The 19,618-nt window shown below is 37.5% G+C and overlaps 1 protein-coding gene across 1 annotated transcript in view; it reads left to right on the top strand.

Annotated features, from left to right (window-relative positions):
• Positions 1-19,618, top strand: part of pitpnm3 (PITPNM family member 3) — a 280,043-nt gene that overhangs the window by 150,610 nt on the left and 109,815 nt on the right. Inside the window, exons 4-5 of the mRNA XM_028806634.2 lie at positions 8,541-8,617; positions 15,184-15,404. Coding sequence (XP_028662467.2) covers positions 8,541-8,617; positions 15,184-15,404 — 298 coding nt within the window. The remainder of the gene's footprint in view (positions 1-8,540; positions 8,618-15,183; positions 15,405-19,618) is intronic.

The following is a 19,618-nucleotide window of genomic DNA, read 5'->3' as shown; positions in this document are numbered from 1 at the left end:
ATGGTTCTATTTAAGCTTGATTGCAGCATCTGTTTTTATAATGTGACTGCTGCTGCCTTGAAGCTCCAAGCAACTTGGTTCAATTCCCAGACCATTCATTGTGTAGAGTACCCATTCTCCTGATTCTTTTATTTCCACAAATGTTTTGAAAACAAGACTATTAAGTTTACAGGTAACTGTAAGTTGACCAGCCATTGGTGATTGAGTGTGTACAGTACAGTATGTGTGAGTATGCATTACATAATACATAGTTCCAGTCAGGGACTGCTTCCTAACTTTTTCTGATACCTTAATGAGTAGCTCCAGCTCCTTCCATTCAAATATTGAATAATTCAATAATTATTGCGCTGCCTCGCAGTTAAGGGACCCAGGTTCACTTCCCGGGTCCTCCCTGCGTGGAGTTTGCATGTTCTCCCCGTGTCTGCGTGGGTTTCCTCCAGGTACTCCGGTTTCCTCCCATAGTCCAAAGACATGCAGGTTAGGTGCATTGGCGATCCTAAAATTGTCCCTAGTGTGTGCTTGGTATGTGGGTGTGTGTGTGTGTGCCCTGCGGTGGGCTGGCGCCCTGCCCGGGATTTGTTCCTGCCTTGCACCCTGTGTTGGCTGGAATTGGCTCCAGCAGATCCCCGTGACCCTTTAGTTAGGATATAGCGGATTGGATAATGGATGAATGGATGGATGGATTGCTATAATCATTTTTTTCATATTTATACAGCTACACATTTTATCATATACAGTATGCAACTATATCAGGCAGGTGGTGTGATGTAATGGTTAAGGCTTTGGATTTTGGATTTCCAACCCTGAGGTTGAGGGTTCAAATCCCACTACTGACACTTTGTGACAATGAGCAAGTCACTTCAACTATCTGTGCTCCAACTGGAAAAACAAAATGGAAGTAAAAGTTTCATACAAAATTATATCTCAGGTATTGTAAATCTCCTTGAATTACAGCGTTGGACAAATAGGTATGTCTGTTCATCCCACACAAGTGACTGCTAAATCACTTTAGCACTATGTACACTAGGTCACAACCATTATCATTGTGTACTTTCCAATATATGAATGCAGTGTTGCCCAGCCTAATTAACAAGTGAGGTCTTTGATCTGCTTAAGTAATTGGCATCATTTGAATATGCAGCTGCAATCATTAATCTAAGGTGTGCATGTATTCATATCCATATTACTAACCAAGAATGGTAAACCGGATGGCATGGACGCAGGTACACGGCGATGGGACCATGAGACGTACTGCGTAGGCGCGTACAGCTCAACTAACGGAAATAGCAAATAAAACAACCGCCATATTGTGAGTGGCACTACTGCGGAGTGAAGTTAGGAATAATGTGCTGCTTGGGATTGTACAAACCGCTGAATGCTCTACACCAAATTCAAACACAATACAGCTCAACGATACACACACGAGCCCACCTGGATAAGATCAATGAACGCAGGCGCCTACAACAAGTGTCAGAAACTGCGGAAGCAAAGCAGGCACGGGTTAAGACACTACGGGGTCCGCAAAGAGAGTACGGAATATATAAGGTATTGTAGCGTCCCACCCAGGTTGAGGGCTTTTTGGTTTTAAGTGACTGTTAGGTCCGATTGAGGGAAGGCGGAGCACAGCACGGAGGACTGATAGCGGGGTATTGATTTCATGCGGTAATAGGGGAGGCATTGAAGAGGGTGCTAGAAAGTTGTGTTTGGGGTTAGGAAGTCAGTGAAGTTAGGAATAATGTGCTGCTTGGAATTGTACAAACCGCTGAATGCTTTACACCAAATTCAAACACAATACAGCTCAACGATACACACACGAGCCCACCTGGATAAGATCAATGAACGCAGGCACCTACAACAAGCGTCAGAAACTGCGGAAGCAAAGCAGGCACGGGTTAAGACACTACGGGGTCCGCAAAGGTCCACAAAGATAGTACGGAATATATAAGAGCACACCGATCAAGAAAAAATCAATCATGTAAATTAAAAGCACATGGTACACACAAATCATGTGCTCTCACCGCATAGAAAGCATATAACAAAAGGTGATTAATCATCAGAACCAGGTGTAATTGAAAAAATACCAGGACAAATTGAGGTCTGAAGATACACATGCAGACAAAGGTACACAATATGAAAGCAGTAAAATTCGAAAGTATTGTAGCGTCCCACCCAGGTTGAGGGCTTTTTGGTTTTACGTGCGTCCACTATTAATGAACATTCATTAGGATTAATGAATATCATTTGCTGTCATTGTCATTCACTTAACTTCCCTGAAGAAACAACTAGCAATACAACTAATGAGTTTACACGTTGTTGTCAAAGGGGTCAGGTTAGACTGCCTCCTTTAGATGAATATCCTGAATATCTACGGATGTTTCTAACTAACAATGTACCCGAAAGTAAAAACATTATGGACTGCATTAGATCCTACAATAGTTCATTTGCTTTTGCATCTACCAGGGTAAATATCAGGCCACCAGCTGGCAATGGCCCATACTGCTTTCGCGTATGTAGAAAAATGTTACATCGGATTGGAACAGTGCACCCTGAGCCAAATCACGAACGCAAATATGCACAGATCTACGTGTTAGATCCAGATGACGCACTCTATCAACGATTTTACTACAAATGTGTATAAAGAAGTATTCCAATAGGTCCTTCTAATGTGCCATGCTATGGGTTCTTTACTTCCTTTGTTCGTCATCTACACCTTTACACTCCAATATATCTCATACATACATCAATGTATTTCGGGTTACCCAACCCCGGGGGTAGGCGAGCGAAGCGAGCAGGGGGCGGAGCCCCCTTGTTTGTTTGCCCATTCCAAAGATTTGTACGTAAATTGAATTGTCAGCTCTAAATGAATTTGATCTACATTTTGTTATATAAGACACCACAGAATTTCCTTTTAGTGCTTTGGGGTTATAGAATACTGCAAATAATACACTGCCATTTTTAAACAATAGACTGTCCATATTACTATTATTTTACCATTACCAAGCCAATTTGAACAGCAAAGGCCATACCAATCTATTTTTTCATTTTATAATTTAAGTGTTACTGTGAACTATGACTTTAACCTAATCTACAGATTCTACAGGCCGGTTTAATTTCATCTGAATAAACGAGGCTAAGGAAGCTGTATATGTTTGGCAAAATACTCCCTAAAGGCATGCTCTAACTTCAGTTAAAGACCAAATTATTTTCTTATGGAATATTCTAAAAGTGATAATGTCTACAGTTACAGCCATTTAACATCTGAATGTACTGCTGACAGTCTTCCATAACTGTCAGCCAAAGCTATCCAGTTTATTCTATAGTTTATTCTATAGTACAGTATGTAAACACCGCGTTAATGCATAAAACTCAACATGCCAAAAATGTTTTGATGATAAAATAACTAATTTGAGTATATGTAGCATTCTGTGATTTCACTGTCAATATTTTACATTCTAAACTTTATGATTATACATTACTATCTGTTGATTTGGAATATACTGTTGTCTATTTTCCTTCCTTGTCTTGAGAATTAAACTGCATACATTATTACTGGAATATTCTTTATTTAGACTCCATTACCTGTGTTTGCTGGGATTGGCTCCAGCAGACCCCCATGACCCTGTAGTTAGGATATAGCAGGTTGGATAATGGATGGATGGATGATTACAAAGATGAGGTTATTTTTGACTGTAGATTCTTTACTAGGGATCTAGTCCTCCATGGGCTTCTATCAAGGTGTGAAAAATGACAAATTTCTATTACAATTGAGAATATCTAGACTAAGTTTTTAAATCAAAGCACACATTTTAATATTACAAATATATGAGGCAACAATTCTCGTTTATAATGTATTTCTACCTTACTTTTTATGAATACCCTGAATTAGGGCAGCTCAGACTAATTCGAACTTTTGTAATATCTAAGGTTTGTTCTGTTATTGGATAATTTGTACACCAAAAAATTCAACACTTTAATAGAAATTACTATTATCAGACAAAAGCAGGATCTTCAGGAGTCTTTAATGTTTTTGTAAAGACTCAAAACAAGAGATCAAAAGTATGGCGCCTTTTATTCAGACCTGTTCAATTTTTTCCCATTTTCTTATCTTGTGGCCTTGTGTCAGATTCATCCTATTGTATTGATCACTTTTGAGATGTTTCTGCATCTTGTTTAGAATCCACCTGTAGTCACTTCAACTGACTGGATATGATTAGGAAAGGTACACTCTTCTCTATACAAGGTTCCACTGTAGAAAATGTGTATCAGAGCAAAATCCAAGCCATGTGGTTAAGAAATTGCCTGCAGAGCTGAAAGACAGGATTGTGCCAAAGTACAGAACTGAGGAAGGCTATAAAACAATTTCTACAGCATTGAAGGTTACCAAGAGCACAGTGGCCTCCATAATTCTTAAATGGAATAAGCTTGGAATGACCACAACTTTTCCTACAGCTGGTTGCCCGGCCAAACTAAGCAATCAGGGGAGAAGGGCCTTGGCAAGAGGCAAGAAAGGTGACCAAGAACCCATTGCCACACTGGCTGGAACTTGTGTGATTATGGGACAATCTTCTAGAAGGAAACCACAGCTGCAACACTCCACTAATCTGTTCTATATGGCAGAGTGTCCAGACAACACATGAAAGCCCTCTTGGAGTTTACAAAAAGCCACCTGGAAACTCTCAGACTATGAGAAGCAAGATTCTCTGATCTGATGAAGCCAAGATTGTACTCTTTGGCCTCAATTCTGTGCATCATGTCTGGAGGAAACTAGACACTGATCATAATTTGTGTAATGCCATTCCATCGGTGAAGCATGGTGATTGCAATATCATGCTGTGGGATTGTTTTTCAGTGGTAGGGACTAGAAGACTAGTCAGGGTTGAGGGACAGCTAAATTGAGCAAAGTAAAAAGATATCCTTAAAGAAAACCAACTCTAGAGCACTCTGAGCCTTGTACTAGGACAAAGGAGCACCTTCCAACAGGACAGTGACCCTAGTGTCAAAGCAAAGATGACACAGAAGTGACCAGGTCAAGTCTGTGTTTTTCATTGGCCCAACTGGAGCCCAGACTTGAACCAATTCGTACGTCTCAGGAGAGACCTGAAAATAGCTGCCCAGTGACAATTCTGACAAAGCGTGAGAAGATCTGCAGAAAACAATGGCAGAAAATGCAAAATCCAGGTGTGTGAAGCCTGTTCGGTCATTCCCAAGCCACCAAAGGCAGTTTTTTTTTCTCAAAAAATTTGCAAAAATCTCTAAAATCTTGTTTTCACTTGGAGGTGTTGAGTGTTGAATAAGTGCGCAACATCATATAATGTGTAAAAAGTGAAGGAATCTGTATATGTTCATAAGGCACTATATATTAGGTACAGTGGCTTTTATAAACAGTGGAGGAAGCAGCATAATACACTGTTAACTTCAGGTAATTTTTCCAGGCAAGCAGTGAGCAGTAGCCATAAAATGGCAAGTACATAAAAATCCAAAATGGTGTTAACGACCGCACAAAATAATTATTAATACTTTAAATAAATTTTAAATAAAACAAAGTTTGCAGTATTTGGATTTTTCTTATTTTAAAATCCTAAATGGTTATAGAATGTCAAAGCAAACCAAAACAATGACCCCACAAAATAATAAAACAGGATCAACTCATAACATTAAAAAGAATACTTGAATGTCTCAAAGAGATTATAAATGTAATCTTGGGAATCACAGAAGACCCTTTAAAGTGTTGCACTAATAATGTCACACGACACAACTTTTAGGGGCATACCTCAGCAACAACATAATCTCAAAAACAATAAATATGATTCCAAACAAAATATATCATGAATGCAACAAAAAAAAATGTAATTCTCTGAAGTAACAAACCTTCATTTAAACACTGAATAGTCACAAAAAACTGATTAATGATACAAAATATGGTAACATTTGCTAGTCATAGCAGTATATTTCAAGTAAAGAAATAATACTCAAAAAAGTGGAAATGGTTTTCATATAGCACTAATATCTTTTTTCAATTAATTTGAACACACTTGTTTTTATGAGGCACCTTTAAGTGGAATTTTAAATTATTGGTGTTGCCATATTTTGTGCTTACTTTTTAAATGCATCTACAGGCACAGTATTTTAAGGAAAGAGCGCTATAAATTGACAATGTAATGTTCTGGCTTCACTAAACTAGTGTAATTTGTTCAATTGTTTTCAAAAATTAAGCAATAAAGTATGTTTGACATTAGTTTTAGCATAGTTTCGAGTCCCTTCTCTTTTTCATAGCAGAACATATTTATTAGATAATATGTTACTATTACAGGAGCTGAGCTTTTTCTTTTTTACAGAATCATGCAACAGTATTCAGTCAAGAGCTTTTCAAATTAACACAGTAGTTGTCTACACTTGACAATAACACAGAAGAATAGTTTGTGGTAAATACTGCAACTTGCATTACATTTCCTAAAAAGTAAACAAATCTCACAGCATTTTTGTTTTTTCACATACATCCAATATAGAGTAAGTCTGCCTTGGCAGCATTAAGCACAACTTCAGAGCCATCTGTAATAGAATTGCCTGCCCTGTTCCATTCTGACACTTAAGCACAAACATATACTTGCTCACAAAGGACCAATTTACAGCTGCCAATTGATCTAAAATTAATATCTGTGGTTTATACTGTAGAAGAAAACACAAGTGCCTAGAGGAAAACACATCCATATATCAAATGTACATGTAAACTTCACACAAACAGAAACCATGGTAATAATGCTGCCTTCTTCAAAGATGTCATACTTAATAGCTCAATTAAGATTGGTAAAATAATGTTCAGTGAAATGTCCTACACTATGAAATGCCATTTTAAATTAAAATGGACTTAAAAATCTTAACATTACATACACACTGTACTGAAACACATACACTATAATGAAATGTGTAAATATAATAGCATACTGAGATTTTATCTCATACAGTTTATACTGAAATGTATACAAGCCCTATATACTGAAATCCTTCCTTTTAATAGTAAGTTTTTATTGAATTGACTACAAATGCTTTATTTTGTATTGGCAATTAAGTAAAAGAAAATAAGGAATTTGTCAATGTGGGTGTGCTGTGGTATTACGGTAGGTTTTTCATTTAATGAAACAGCAACTTTTTGGGGAAATGTTCCTAGAAAACTGATCTCATGTAATAATATCTTTCAACACAGAGAAATACATGGATCATTATTCTAAAGTTAAAATCCTTCCCTTATTAAAAATACTTAATGCATGCAGTTTATGTTGTATAGATTAATTACATGAACTAAGTAGGCTTGTTTTAATTTTATTCTATTCCATACTCCAGTTTGGGTTGCAAGGAACTTAGAGCCTGTCTAAAATAGCATTTTGCACAAGGCAGGGGTCTAAGTTATTAATTCCTCAAAATCAGTTTTATTTAATTTAATTTCATGTTCATTACATTTAACATTAATTTCATAAATTACAATATACCATGTCTACATTTCATCGTGTAATGTATGGGTTTCAGTATATAATAATGTATGTAGTGCCAGTGTTTTAGTATGTAATTTATGTATTTTTGTATACTGTATGTATTAGCACAAACATTTAATATATAATAATCTGTTTCCATAAACTCTGTATCTGTCTCAATGTACAGTGTATGTATTTCAGTATATTTTGTGGTTTGTGTAATTCAGAATTGATTTTTTTACATTATAAAGAACTAATTATGTCCTGAATGACACTTCAGAATACACAGCTTTCAGTGGCTATGTTTTGCTTTGAATATAAAGTAAATGCATTGATGCTGCTTTTGCTCTAACTGTTCCAGGCTTGCTCTTTTATCTTTAAACAATAGCTTAGACAATCAAAAATATTTCTTTAAATAATACAAAATTATATTTAACTAGATAGATAAATTGCAAAGTGGTTAAATTTATCATTCATGTTGCCAGGATATTTGGTCTTTAATGACCAAATAAAAAATTAAACTGAATAATAATGTTATTAAAGTCTTTGGCAATACTACAGAATACAAATAAGACATGATATTTATTAATTAAGTAAAAATAAATTGGTGCATCAGCATGCATCTACAAAAAGGAAGAAATAGGCTATGGTTTAATACACACTGAAAAAGTAAAAACAATATTAAAATAATAACATTTATGCTTCTGAGCCTTCACCATTTATGCAAGGTGTACAACTAACATTAACACATTCAATAGGAACAGGCAATTCATCAAAGCAAATCTCCTCAAAGGCAAGTATAATTGTTAGCAGTATTCTTTGACCCTATGAAACGACAGACCTATTATTTTTTTCTTGAAAAATGTGCCAGCTTTTTATTTTATTTTTCCCTGTCTGACATTCACCACAGATCAGTATGATCACAGAGACTGACTGGATAATTGTTGTCAAGGTCGCCAACTAACTGTTCATTAACATTTGGGGCCACTGTTTTGTAATTATTTTTGCATGTAATGTCACTAAAATTATCATATTCTGACTGTCTTCACCAGTTTAATGTTTTTGTATTCACAGAAAGTCTGTACAGAGTGACACTTAGCAGGCCGCGCTGTACTGCTCAAAGCAGCATTGATGGTGTCGAGGACATTGAGGTATGGAGCATTCTTGTTTTCTATATTTCTTTTAATGTCATTTTTTGGAACTCTGCATTGTTCATATAAAGTTATTAATGTCTATCAGTTTTTGTTCATTCATCCGTTGTTATAAAAATGCTGGAACATGGAGCCATCTGGTCAAATATTTCATAAGTAGGGAAAAGAATTGATATTGGTCTGGATCTAATTTTACAATATTCCTAATCATTGTTGCCTAACAGATGAATGCCTAAATAAAGCTTTCTTTATATATTGAAAACATTTCTTTTACTTTTAGAAGTTTTCAATACTATAAAATGCTATCAATTTCAACTATAAGGAATACATAATGAAACTGGACAGCAAACATTTCAATGAAAGAAACTCTCATAATGAAAAACTGTCCTGAAAGTTTTTACATTTAGTATTTTGTGAGAAATGTAACCTTCACCTTAAAAACAAAGTGCAAAGTTTTCTAAATGTGTTTTTAGTTGATATGTCTGTAACAGGTCATGTGACACAGATCATGTGAGATACTGTGTCATCACACTCCACCTATAAGATTGTGGCACCCAGCAGTATTAGACTGAAGATATTCAAAATGAAACCTTTGTGTGACAGAGGGACTCTTTAATAAAAATGGCAGTTCATTTCAGATTTTGTTATATTTCAGCCAGGGTTCCCCCCATGCCTAGGGTTCAGCTGCCTCCTTTATATGTGTTTTGTTCATTCTTGCATTAGCATTGTTGTTCATTTAGTTCCTTTAAGTCAAAATATCTTTTTCTATGTACTATGTGTTTGTGGGTGGTCCCCTAAGAGGTAGGTCCATCTGCCTATCACCGTCAAGGGACTACCCTCAGCACTATAATGGCTGAGGAATATCCCACAGTCCCTTGCGGTTCATTGAATGCATTTGTGGTGTTGGTGAGTTCTAGTGACTTCTGCTTTGCTTAATATATTGTACTGGATTTTAGATGCTTGCTCTGTTTTTGACTTTACCTTCTGGATTTTTGCATTTAACTGTGCTGCAGGATTTGCTATTTTAGGCAACTACTGCTTTGCCTTTTGTGCCCTTCAGAGCTTCACTATTGCATAGTATTTTTCTTGAAAATAATTGCATAATAATTTTAGCTAAAAATTAATGTTTTCATTTCAAAATTCTACATTTGCCATTTTTGTGACTAGCTGGGGTTTGATGACTGCCTAAACCCCCCCCCCCCCCCCCCCCCCCCCACCCATCTAGTGGGCATTTCGAGTAATTATTGGGACTTATTGTGCTTAGGAACCCCTACTTCACAACAGATTTAACTTCAGTCCTCTGCTCTTCATGATGCAAACCTGCAATTTGGAAGAGCAAGAAGATATTTATACTCTTTAGAATGAAGTATTTTTTATTTATTCAGGGAGGGCGAAGATCAGAATACACTAAACAGAAACTGCTGCCTTAGTTAGGCACACTTTCGTAGGGTGAATAAGAAATTATAGGGAAAGTTGCTAAGCTGCTAACCTGAAATTCTTAACAAAACCAATTTTTATATTCTTTTTGTTAAGTCTTAAAGTCTTTCCGGGCGGCATGGTGGCGCAGTGGGTAGTGGGTAGGTTGGGAGACCTGGGGACCCGGGTTCGCTTCCCGGGTCCTCCCTGCGTGGAGTTTGCATGTTCTTCCTGTGTCTGCGTGGGTTTCCTCCGGGCGCTCCGGTTTCCTCCCACAGTCCAAAGAAATGCAAGTTAGGTGGATTGGTGATTCTAAATTGGCCCTAATGTGTGCTTGGTGTGTGGGTGTGTTTGTGTGTGTCCTGCGGTGGGTTGGCACCCTGCCCGGGATTGGTTCCTGCCTTGTGCCCTGTGTTGGCTGGGATTGGCTCCAGTAGACCCCCGTGACCCTGTGTTCGGATTCAGTGGGTTGGAAAATGGATGGATGGATGGATCATTCTTACCTTCAGTCTTAAATAAAATAGTGTTTAACACATTCTCAGTTAACATGCGTACAATGCACACTGCAAAAAGACTGCAACCTTGGATAGTAAGTGCAATGCTAGATGGAGAATGGTGTCATCAACAACCAACAGCACCCCACAAAAATAGAAAGATAAGTAACATTAATTTTAAAAGAAATAAAATCTAGAAGCATAATCGGCAAGAATCTAAAATAAAAAAGTTCAAATTAACATAAGCCGTCCTAAATCAGGATGTTCACAATAACTGCTATCATTTGCTTCATTAGGTAAAAGTATATAATAAACAAAAATAGTTATGCCAAATATTTGAAATATTAAAATGAAAGTTTCAATTTAAATGTTGTGGCGGGCGGCAACAGCCATTACCTGGCCAGGATACCTGCCAGATGGAAGGACCAGGGCAGAGAACCTATATGGGACACTACCGTCCCCAGGACCAGCCCTCCTGGGCAGCTGTGACACCATGGATTCCCGCAGGGCACTCCAGAAGTTGGAGCCTGGCACATCCCTGTTGGGTTCTGTGGGGGCTGCCAGGGGGAGCTGCAGAGCCCTACCTTTGGTTTTCACTACCTCGGGAGTGATCCTAGATCTGGCTAATAAGCCGCATGGAACACTCACAGGAACAACATAAAAGGAGCTGTCTCACTTCAGTCGGGGAGCCAGAGTCAGGAGGAGGAAGATGAAGCTTGCCAGAGAAGGAGTGGAGGCAGAAGGATGGAGAGTATCCCAAGGGAGAAGGAAGGGACTGTGTCTCGTATACTTTGGTGCTGTACTGTGTTATGCTCTGGGGAGTGAGGAAAAAGTGCTTCCCCAGCTCTGAATAAAAGGGTGTTGTGTGCTGCTGTGTCGGTTTGGGGCATTTGTACATGTCCTGGGCTATCACAATGTTTAAAGTCTAAATATTCTCGACTATAACAGAAATAAACAAGAATAGTAGTATCATATATTTGAAATATTAAAATGTATGCTTTAATTTAAATGTTTAAAGTGTACACATTCTCCATTGAAATTTGTGAAGAGGGCTAACTTTGAGTCCTCGTATCACATTAGGGATGAACTCCTGGGGCCTGTTGATCTGACATGTACAACTTCAAATTGTTCTGTCATGTTTACAGAAAAGACCTATTGGTTTTCTCTTAGTCATAAATGTATAATGTCCTGCACAACATATGGTCCAGAAATGGCCTAAAAATTAGTTTTTTTGGTCTAGAGGGCCAAAAAAAGGTGGAACCACAAAAAGCTTAATGTCTTGCATAACTAGACATCAAGGCACATCAGACGATACTGTATATCATATCAGGACATGCAGGCCAAAGAAAAACTGAAGTGATTTCAAAGTGCTCATAAGTAATTCTTAGGAACACATTTAAAACCACAAAAGTTACTGACAAGAAGCTGCAGTACCATTGCATATATTTGGACGCATTTATATTTGAATGGTTTTGGAACTGTCCTCAATTAAGACCTGTTTGGCTGAAGATATGTGGTTTTCTAGTCACATTTACAATCACATTTCATTTACAATTAATCCAAGATCCTCTCACAGCAGTGTTTGGAGAAATAATGGATGGAATTAAATTATCTAGTGATAATCACACTATGATTCCTACACTATCTATCTATCTATCTATCTATCTATCTATCTATCTATCTATCTATCTATCTATCTATCTATCTATCTATCTATCTATCTATCTATCTATCTATCTATCTATCTATCTATCTATCTATCTATCTATCTATCTAATAACATAGATAGATAGATAGATAGATAGATAGATAGATAGATAGATAGATAGATAGATAGATAGATAGATAGATAGATAGATAGATAGATAGATAGATAGATAGATAGATACTTTATTAATCCCAAGGGGAAATTCACCCTAACCCTAACCCTATTAGCATGTCAGCTAATCTTGTTCAACTGGAGGAATCCTAATGCACTCTCCATTACTCAATGGGAAAGTTATAGATTACTTAACACTAGAAAAAAAATCATGTCTTTTGTGTTAAACTATGCATAGCCACTTTAAAATGTGGCAAATTTCAATAATGTAATCCTTAAATATGTCTGCTGGGCTTTGTGAATGTCTCTGTTTATCTCCTACTATTTTAATCAGCATGAGGAAGTATAATACAATGGGCCTTTCATTATTAATTAGGCTTAATTAGTTTTTAGTGGTAATTAAGATTAATAAATTCTATTCTGTTCTATGGTTTTCTGGATTAATTGTATTTTTGATTGGTCTTTTCTTATATGTTATTTTAGTAATATCTGTTTGATTGTTGTATTATGATTCTTCTCATATTGTAATACTAGGGGGCTTCGACCCCTGCTTGCTTCACTCGCCAACCCACCCGCGTTGTGAAGAGGGGGGCTGAACGCACCCCAAGGAGACGCTGTCTCTCCTCCGAAACCCCTCTTAAATGGTGATACAATGGGAAACAAATACAGTTTTTTTACCTCCTCTTTGCTCGATCAGCTGCTGGATTGCTGCTGCTGCCGTGTCACGTGATCTGCATCTTGTGCGGCACTTCAAACATTTAAAAGCCTGTACAGCAGCTGTCCTGTTGTTTTACTGCCTTGTCTCTCTTCTCCCCCAGACATCCTCAAACACTATTCAATCTCTTTTCACTGTTCCGTTATTTCACCAAGTAATATTTTCTGTTTGTTTGCACTAATGTGATCTTTACTATCATTTTTTGAGACTTTCGAATTTTACCACTTCCATTATCTATAACCTGCTCTGCGCGTGTATCGCTCCAACGTTTTTGAATTCTTTACGACATTCTACTTTGTCATCTACTCTTTGTCTTTTTCCGGCCCTGGGCGTGGTTAAATTTCTTGGCACAAAGTCTAGTCTCGTGGGACATGAAAGTGTCTTTCTGAGAAGGTCACGTCTTGTCTCTCTGAACAGGTGTCGTATTGTCCCAAGTTTTTTTTATATAATAGAGAGACATAAAACTGGAAGTAAAGAAAATTGCATTATATTAAAAAAGGATTTTCAATTTAATACATTTCTTAATAGCATTGGCTAAAATGCAGCTTTTAGTGGTCGCGTAATTCTGTTTGTCTTGCACATCACTTGTGTTATACTACATACTACTCACCTTAATAAGCATAAAGTGAAAATACTCCACTCTATGCTTCTTTGTCTCTGTCTGCCTGTCTCTGTATTTCTTGATTTGATAGGAATTCATTTAAATTAGTACACCAGTTCACTTAATTCACTAATAAGTGGATGTTTTTGGAATATTCCGTTTGAATTTTCTAATAAGATACCAACACTTTCAAAATTAAGGGAAAACATGCTGGTGATGCACTGTCATAAGTCAGGTGCAATCTGTGGAGTGGAACATTGGTAACTGCTCCGTACCATCCTAAAGTTGGGAAGGTCTGGAGTAATGCTAGAGAAAAGCTGATGATTATGACGAGGTGGCACCCATGCTGTGAGTGGTAGACTTTAATTTTGATATTTTCTTTAGACTGTATCTCCTGTTCTTCAAATGATTGCTTTGACCTCTGCATACTCTTTCTGAAATTCTTAAGAGTGATGAACTTAAAAGAATCTGTTGTGAAACTGACAGGGTACATCTCAGCAAATAGCATTAAATGTGCCAGTACAGACAGCACAAACGAGTGTAAGGAGTAATGAGTGTGCCTCTTTGCACTCAAAGTGCTAGACCATCAAACTGTGCCAAGTAAAATATTATTATATGACCTAATGATAGCTCATATTAAAAGCTATATACTTAAGGCATAAAGCTTTACTGTGATTATGATCATATATCAAAATTATTAGTAAGTAAAAAATGTGATATATGTGTGAGATGCCAAGTCACATTTAAACAATACTGTGACATAATGATAAAATTTTAAGGTACAACCTATTAATTAATCTTGTATTTCCTTTTAGTATAAATAAAATGCCAAAAATATTAATGTAAAAAAGTTTTATACTTCAATATTAAATAAGAGAACAGTACAGTAATATATATTATCTTCTAGAGTACATGAAATCCCTGGGAATTTACAATGACAAACACTTTGCAATTGGCCAAGGCAAACATATTTTAAAAGTTATGTCAGTTTTCATACAGTATATGTTACAGGCATGAGATAATAAATTAGAATGTGTACCATCTGATATAGACAGTGGCATGCTAGTCAGCAAGACAGAGGTCTTTGTTGATTCTGTAGCTTAAAAGCAGTTGGAAAAGTACAAAACAAGCCTTGCTTGTTTCAAGCCCAAGCATGGTAGGAACAGAAAGGAACTGCTGTCAACTTCACCACCATCTCCCATTTATCATTTAATGGCTATCAGAGACATTGCAGATGACTGTTACATTACCGGGATCACCTTTCCACATTTCATTGTCAGAATAAGGCGACTATCACCTCACTATTTGGGAAAGTTTTGTTGGAACTAAAGCCATGTACCAGTTATAATGGTAGGCCAGAAAAAACAAGTTTGCAACCACAAGTGCCTGTCTGCATGTACTGTATAAGACACATTAGTGGAGATATGGCAATTCCCAGGTCAGGTTACAACTTGCTTTTTGCAAAACATTTGTGTATTTCTTGTTAATCAATGTTTTTTCTTTATCTATGATGTGTTCCAGATGAAATGCAAGACACACATGCTTATACTTGTCCTCCATGGGGGAAGCATCCTTGACAGTGGAGGAGGAGACCCAAGTGCCAAGATGGGAGATCTCAACATGTTGAATTCTGTTTTTGAAAAGGTAACACAGGCACACTTTCCTGCTGCATATGGGCATATCCTCCTGAAGCTGGTACCTTGCCCTGCCATTTGCTCAGATGCCTTTGCACTAGTCTCCAAGTAAGTTTGACATACATCTGGAAAGTTACAATCTAACAGTACTTATTTGCTATTTTTTGTGGGTATTGTCTCAAAACATAATGTTGTATATTACGATTCTTCTTTCATTTTTTATATTTAATATACTGTAAGGTCATAAAGCTAAAGCCTATTCCAGCAACATTGAATGTAATGAAGGAAGTAAGCCTACAATGTAGGAAAACAACAAGAATAATCAGATGTATATGATGTTGCTCCTAGAGGAGTGGTAACTGCTGCTGCTTCATGGATTCAAGATGTTAGGTTTGAATTCCATACTCAGTCATCATCGATATGCACACCACATAAATTTTCCCTGTGTCTGTGTGTGTTTTCTGTTGATTCTGTGTGTGTTAGGTTAATTGACCATTCCAAATTCGCACTATTTAAATGTGAGCATGGGTGTACACTAAGAGGACCTTGTGGCTGTTTGCCATCATCTCTAGAGCTATTTCCTGCATTGTGCCCAGTGCTGCCAAAATAGACCCTGGCCTTTGAAAGCTGAATTGGATTAAGCAAACTTTAGATTATTATGTTGTATTTAGTGAGAAGTCAAGCAAAATGATACCTTTTATTGGTTAACTAAAAAGATTACAATAATACAAGCTTTCGAAGCAACTCAGGCCCTTTCTTCAGGCAGCATGTAATACAGAAACTGGAGTTCCCTGTGTTTATGTCGACAGGACAGGACAGATACAACATTGGAAAACCTTTAAGTGAGACATCTTAAATGTAAAAAATTAATAGACCTCTCCAGGCTAAGATTCATTAAACAAGAGAGGAGAACAATGTATACGCAAGATCTTTGGATAAGATAACTGTCCAACAAAGTCTTTTGAAGTTTCTGATGAGTTTTTCAATACAGTGTGGGTGTGTAGACAGGCTGTCTGAGTCAGTCCAAGAGATGCAAACAATCCTCATATCTGGCCATAAAACTCTTGTCTCTATTCAAACCATGTTGTAATGTGTTCAGTTTAAGAATGAGTTTAACTTCCCATTCTTTTCTCTCTTGCTGTGTTCTGAAGTTGCCCATAAGCACTGTAACTTTAAAGTCTCTCTCACAGTGTCCATGGCTGTTGAAGTGGGCTGCTACAGGAACATCTGTGTTTCCATGTTTGATGTAGAACCTGTGTAAATTCATTCTCTGGAGGAGTGTTTGTCATGTGCCAAAAATACATTCATAAATCTGTATGTCACTGTAATATATGCTATAAATGGATATGCAGGGATATGTTATGTTTTTCTATATTTACATATTAGCACTGATTTACTTTGTGTTTATGTAAACATACACTACCTGTCAAAAATTTACCTTTTAGTGTATGTAAGCACCAATTTAGTGTAGCCAATCCACATAATCTGCATGTCTTTGGACTGTTGGTTCAAGCCCAAACGCCCAGAAGAAACCCAAGCAGACACTAGACAAACATGCATATTCCATCCAGAGAGGACCCAGGACTGTACCACCTACTTTCATAAAACCTTGTGATCCAATCATATTATACAATAAATGTAAAGTAAATACATTATTTTTGGGACATTTTCAATACCATCTGAACATTTTAAAGAACAAGTAGGTAAAAGCATTCTGTTGAAATTTCAGCACATGATCTCAACCTCACTGTCAACAACATATTGACTAACTGCATTACAGTGTGGTATGGCAACTGATCCGTAGCTGACAGGGAGACCCTGCAAGGGGTGGTGAAAACTGCCCAACACATCATCGTCATCACACTGCCAACTATTGCTGACCTGCAGCTTTCACTGTGTCAGCAACAAGCTCTTTGCATCATCAATGATGTCTTACACCTCAAGCATGGACTGTTTACCCTCTGTCCATGAGGAAAGTGCCATAGGAGCCTTCAGACCCTCACTGGCAGGCTCAGGAACAGATTCTTTCATAACACCATCACCATTCTGAACTCTCAATCCTTACCACTCAATAGCCGACCCTTCTAAATATCAGTAACTTCTGATTGCACTCTATGTGTATTTTCATCCATTTACATAATGTGTTCTGTACATAAAATATTTCATATACCTGTATTTGTTCATGTCATGTATCTGCACATACTGATCAATATTCATATCGATATACTCTTCCTTATATATTCTACTACTACTATCTATTCAAATATCATAGATATATATTCTCATTTGTATACTGCCTTATTGCACTTTAATGTACTATTTGCACCAACTGTCTATTGTACCTTACTCTACTATTTGCACTTTCTGGTTAGATGCTAAACTGCATTTCATTGTACCTGTACAATGACAATAAAGTTGAATCTAATCTATTAAGAGGCCAACAGCAATTTTACAGAAGCTGTATGAACTAAAGACAGTAACATTTTTGCCTTAATTCCTATAGTGTACTTGGTGCAAAGCCAACACATCTTACTGCCAACAGAATACATTAGCAATATGAATGGTAGCAACCTCATACAATCAGGCCATTTCTTTTTGGCTCTGGTAAGGATTGAGGAGAAAACGAAAAATATTTTGGCATAAAACCTAATGCCCTTTGACGCAAAGCTGAAGTTAAAAAAAAACAATTTCACTTTTCTAAATTACAAACATCTGACGCATAACAGGATTAAAAAAGAAGACTGATCTTCTGAAAACGCTCAATCACATTCTCAATCAGATAGATAGATAGATAGATAGATAGATAGATAGATAGATAGATAGATAGATAGATAGATAGATAGATAGATAGATCTGAATGAAGGATCTGAATGGAACTAGTTCAATAAATATTCCTTTAAAAATGTTGAGGTTAAAACCAGGGACAGTCCATAAGAACAGTGTGCCCCAATGCATCCCTTTAAACCTGGCATCTCATCCCCTTATCCTGTCCAGACCTTGCAGAAGAAGGAGACATCTGCCGACAGGTGCAGTTAATCTTCTTATCTGGGCTCCGTTCCCTGCTGCCCTTCTTTCGGCATCTGCAGGGCAACCCGATGAGTCCCACACTACCTCTCCTGCCACTCATCTTCGGTCCTTGGGCGTCACTTGGGCCGCTCCTACTTACAAGAAAGTGCTCAGTAGGAGTGTCCCTGTCACAGCATTCGACTCCTATGAACCTGAGGCTCATTCACAACCACCTGCCTCACTCCAGTCAGCTTAGGCGCTCTCGTTCTACGTCTTTGCCTCTCTGCCTTCCTTTTCCTTTTAACCTCCTTTTCTCTTTATTCCTCACTGGCCAGTCCATTTTCCTCTTGACCTCCAATCTGTCTTTTTTTTTGTTTTTTTTTCCTTCTCACACTCACGCTTCCTCTTTTAAAACAGGGATGTTTTAAATTTAAGGTCACTGGCATTTTATACACCTGTGCACTAAGTACAGGGCTGTCCGCTACTGCATCATGCACGGGAATCGCACTTGCCATGCTGCCATGCCCCATACAAAGATGCTACTGCAGGAATTATTTATTTAAAACTGCCAACCAGCTGCAGACCTCACTTTACGAAAGACTCCTAGCAGCGAATTTTGTGGGTCATATATATATATATATATATATATATATATATATATATACAGTACCATATTATCTGCATATTGTCAAGTCCTTCTCTGCAAATCCCAGTTTTCTCTGATGCATTTGAAAAGTATACAGCCAATGGTTCAAAGGCGATTACAAAGAGCAGTGTTGATGGGGACATCCTTGTCAAGTACCACATTCTAGTTTGAAGTAGTCTGAAATAATATTGTTAATACAAACTGAGGCTTCTGGACTAGTATAAAGTAATTTGATCCATGGGCTGAACCTAAATTTGTGCAGTGTGGTGAATAGGTAGTCCCATTCAACCATATCAAATGCTTTTTTTGCATATAAAGATAATAAGATCTCTAGGTTGTATGGACCACCAGGGGGCGTATCTCTACCCAAACCCCAACATAGACAGGCTGAGACACAAGTCTTTCTGGAAAAGCACACCTTTATTTATGTGGGGAATCATTTCTCTTTTTTTCCCAGCTACACAGCACAGTACAAAGCACCAAAGATATAATACACAGTCCTTTCTTCTTTCTCTCTCTTTCTCTGTCACCTCCACTCCTCCTCGCAAGCTTTGTCCTCCACCTCCTGACTCTGGCTCTCTGATTGGTGGTGAGGCGGCTCCTTTTCTAGTGTACCTGGAAGTGCTCTAGGTGTTTCTCGCCGTTCTTCTGACTGCACTTCTGGGAAGTG

The sequence above is a fragment of the Erpetoichthys calabaricus genome, chromosome 8, assembly GCF_900747795.2.
Source record: "Erpetoichthys calabaricus chromosome 8, fErpCal1.3, whole genome shotgun sequence".
Taxonomy (NCBI): Eukaryota; Metazoa; Chordata; class Cladistia; order Polypteriformes; family Polypteridae; genus Erpetoichthys; species Erpetoichthys calabaricus.
The sequence above is the reverse complement of the archived record's forward strand: the minus strand, read 5'-3'. Positions and strand labels throughout refer to the sequence as shown.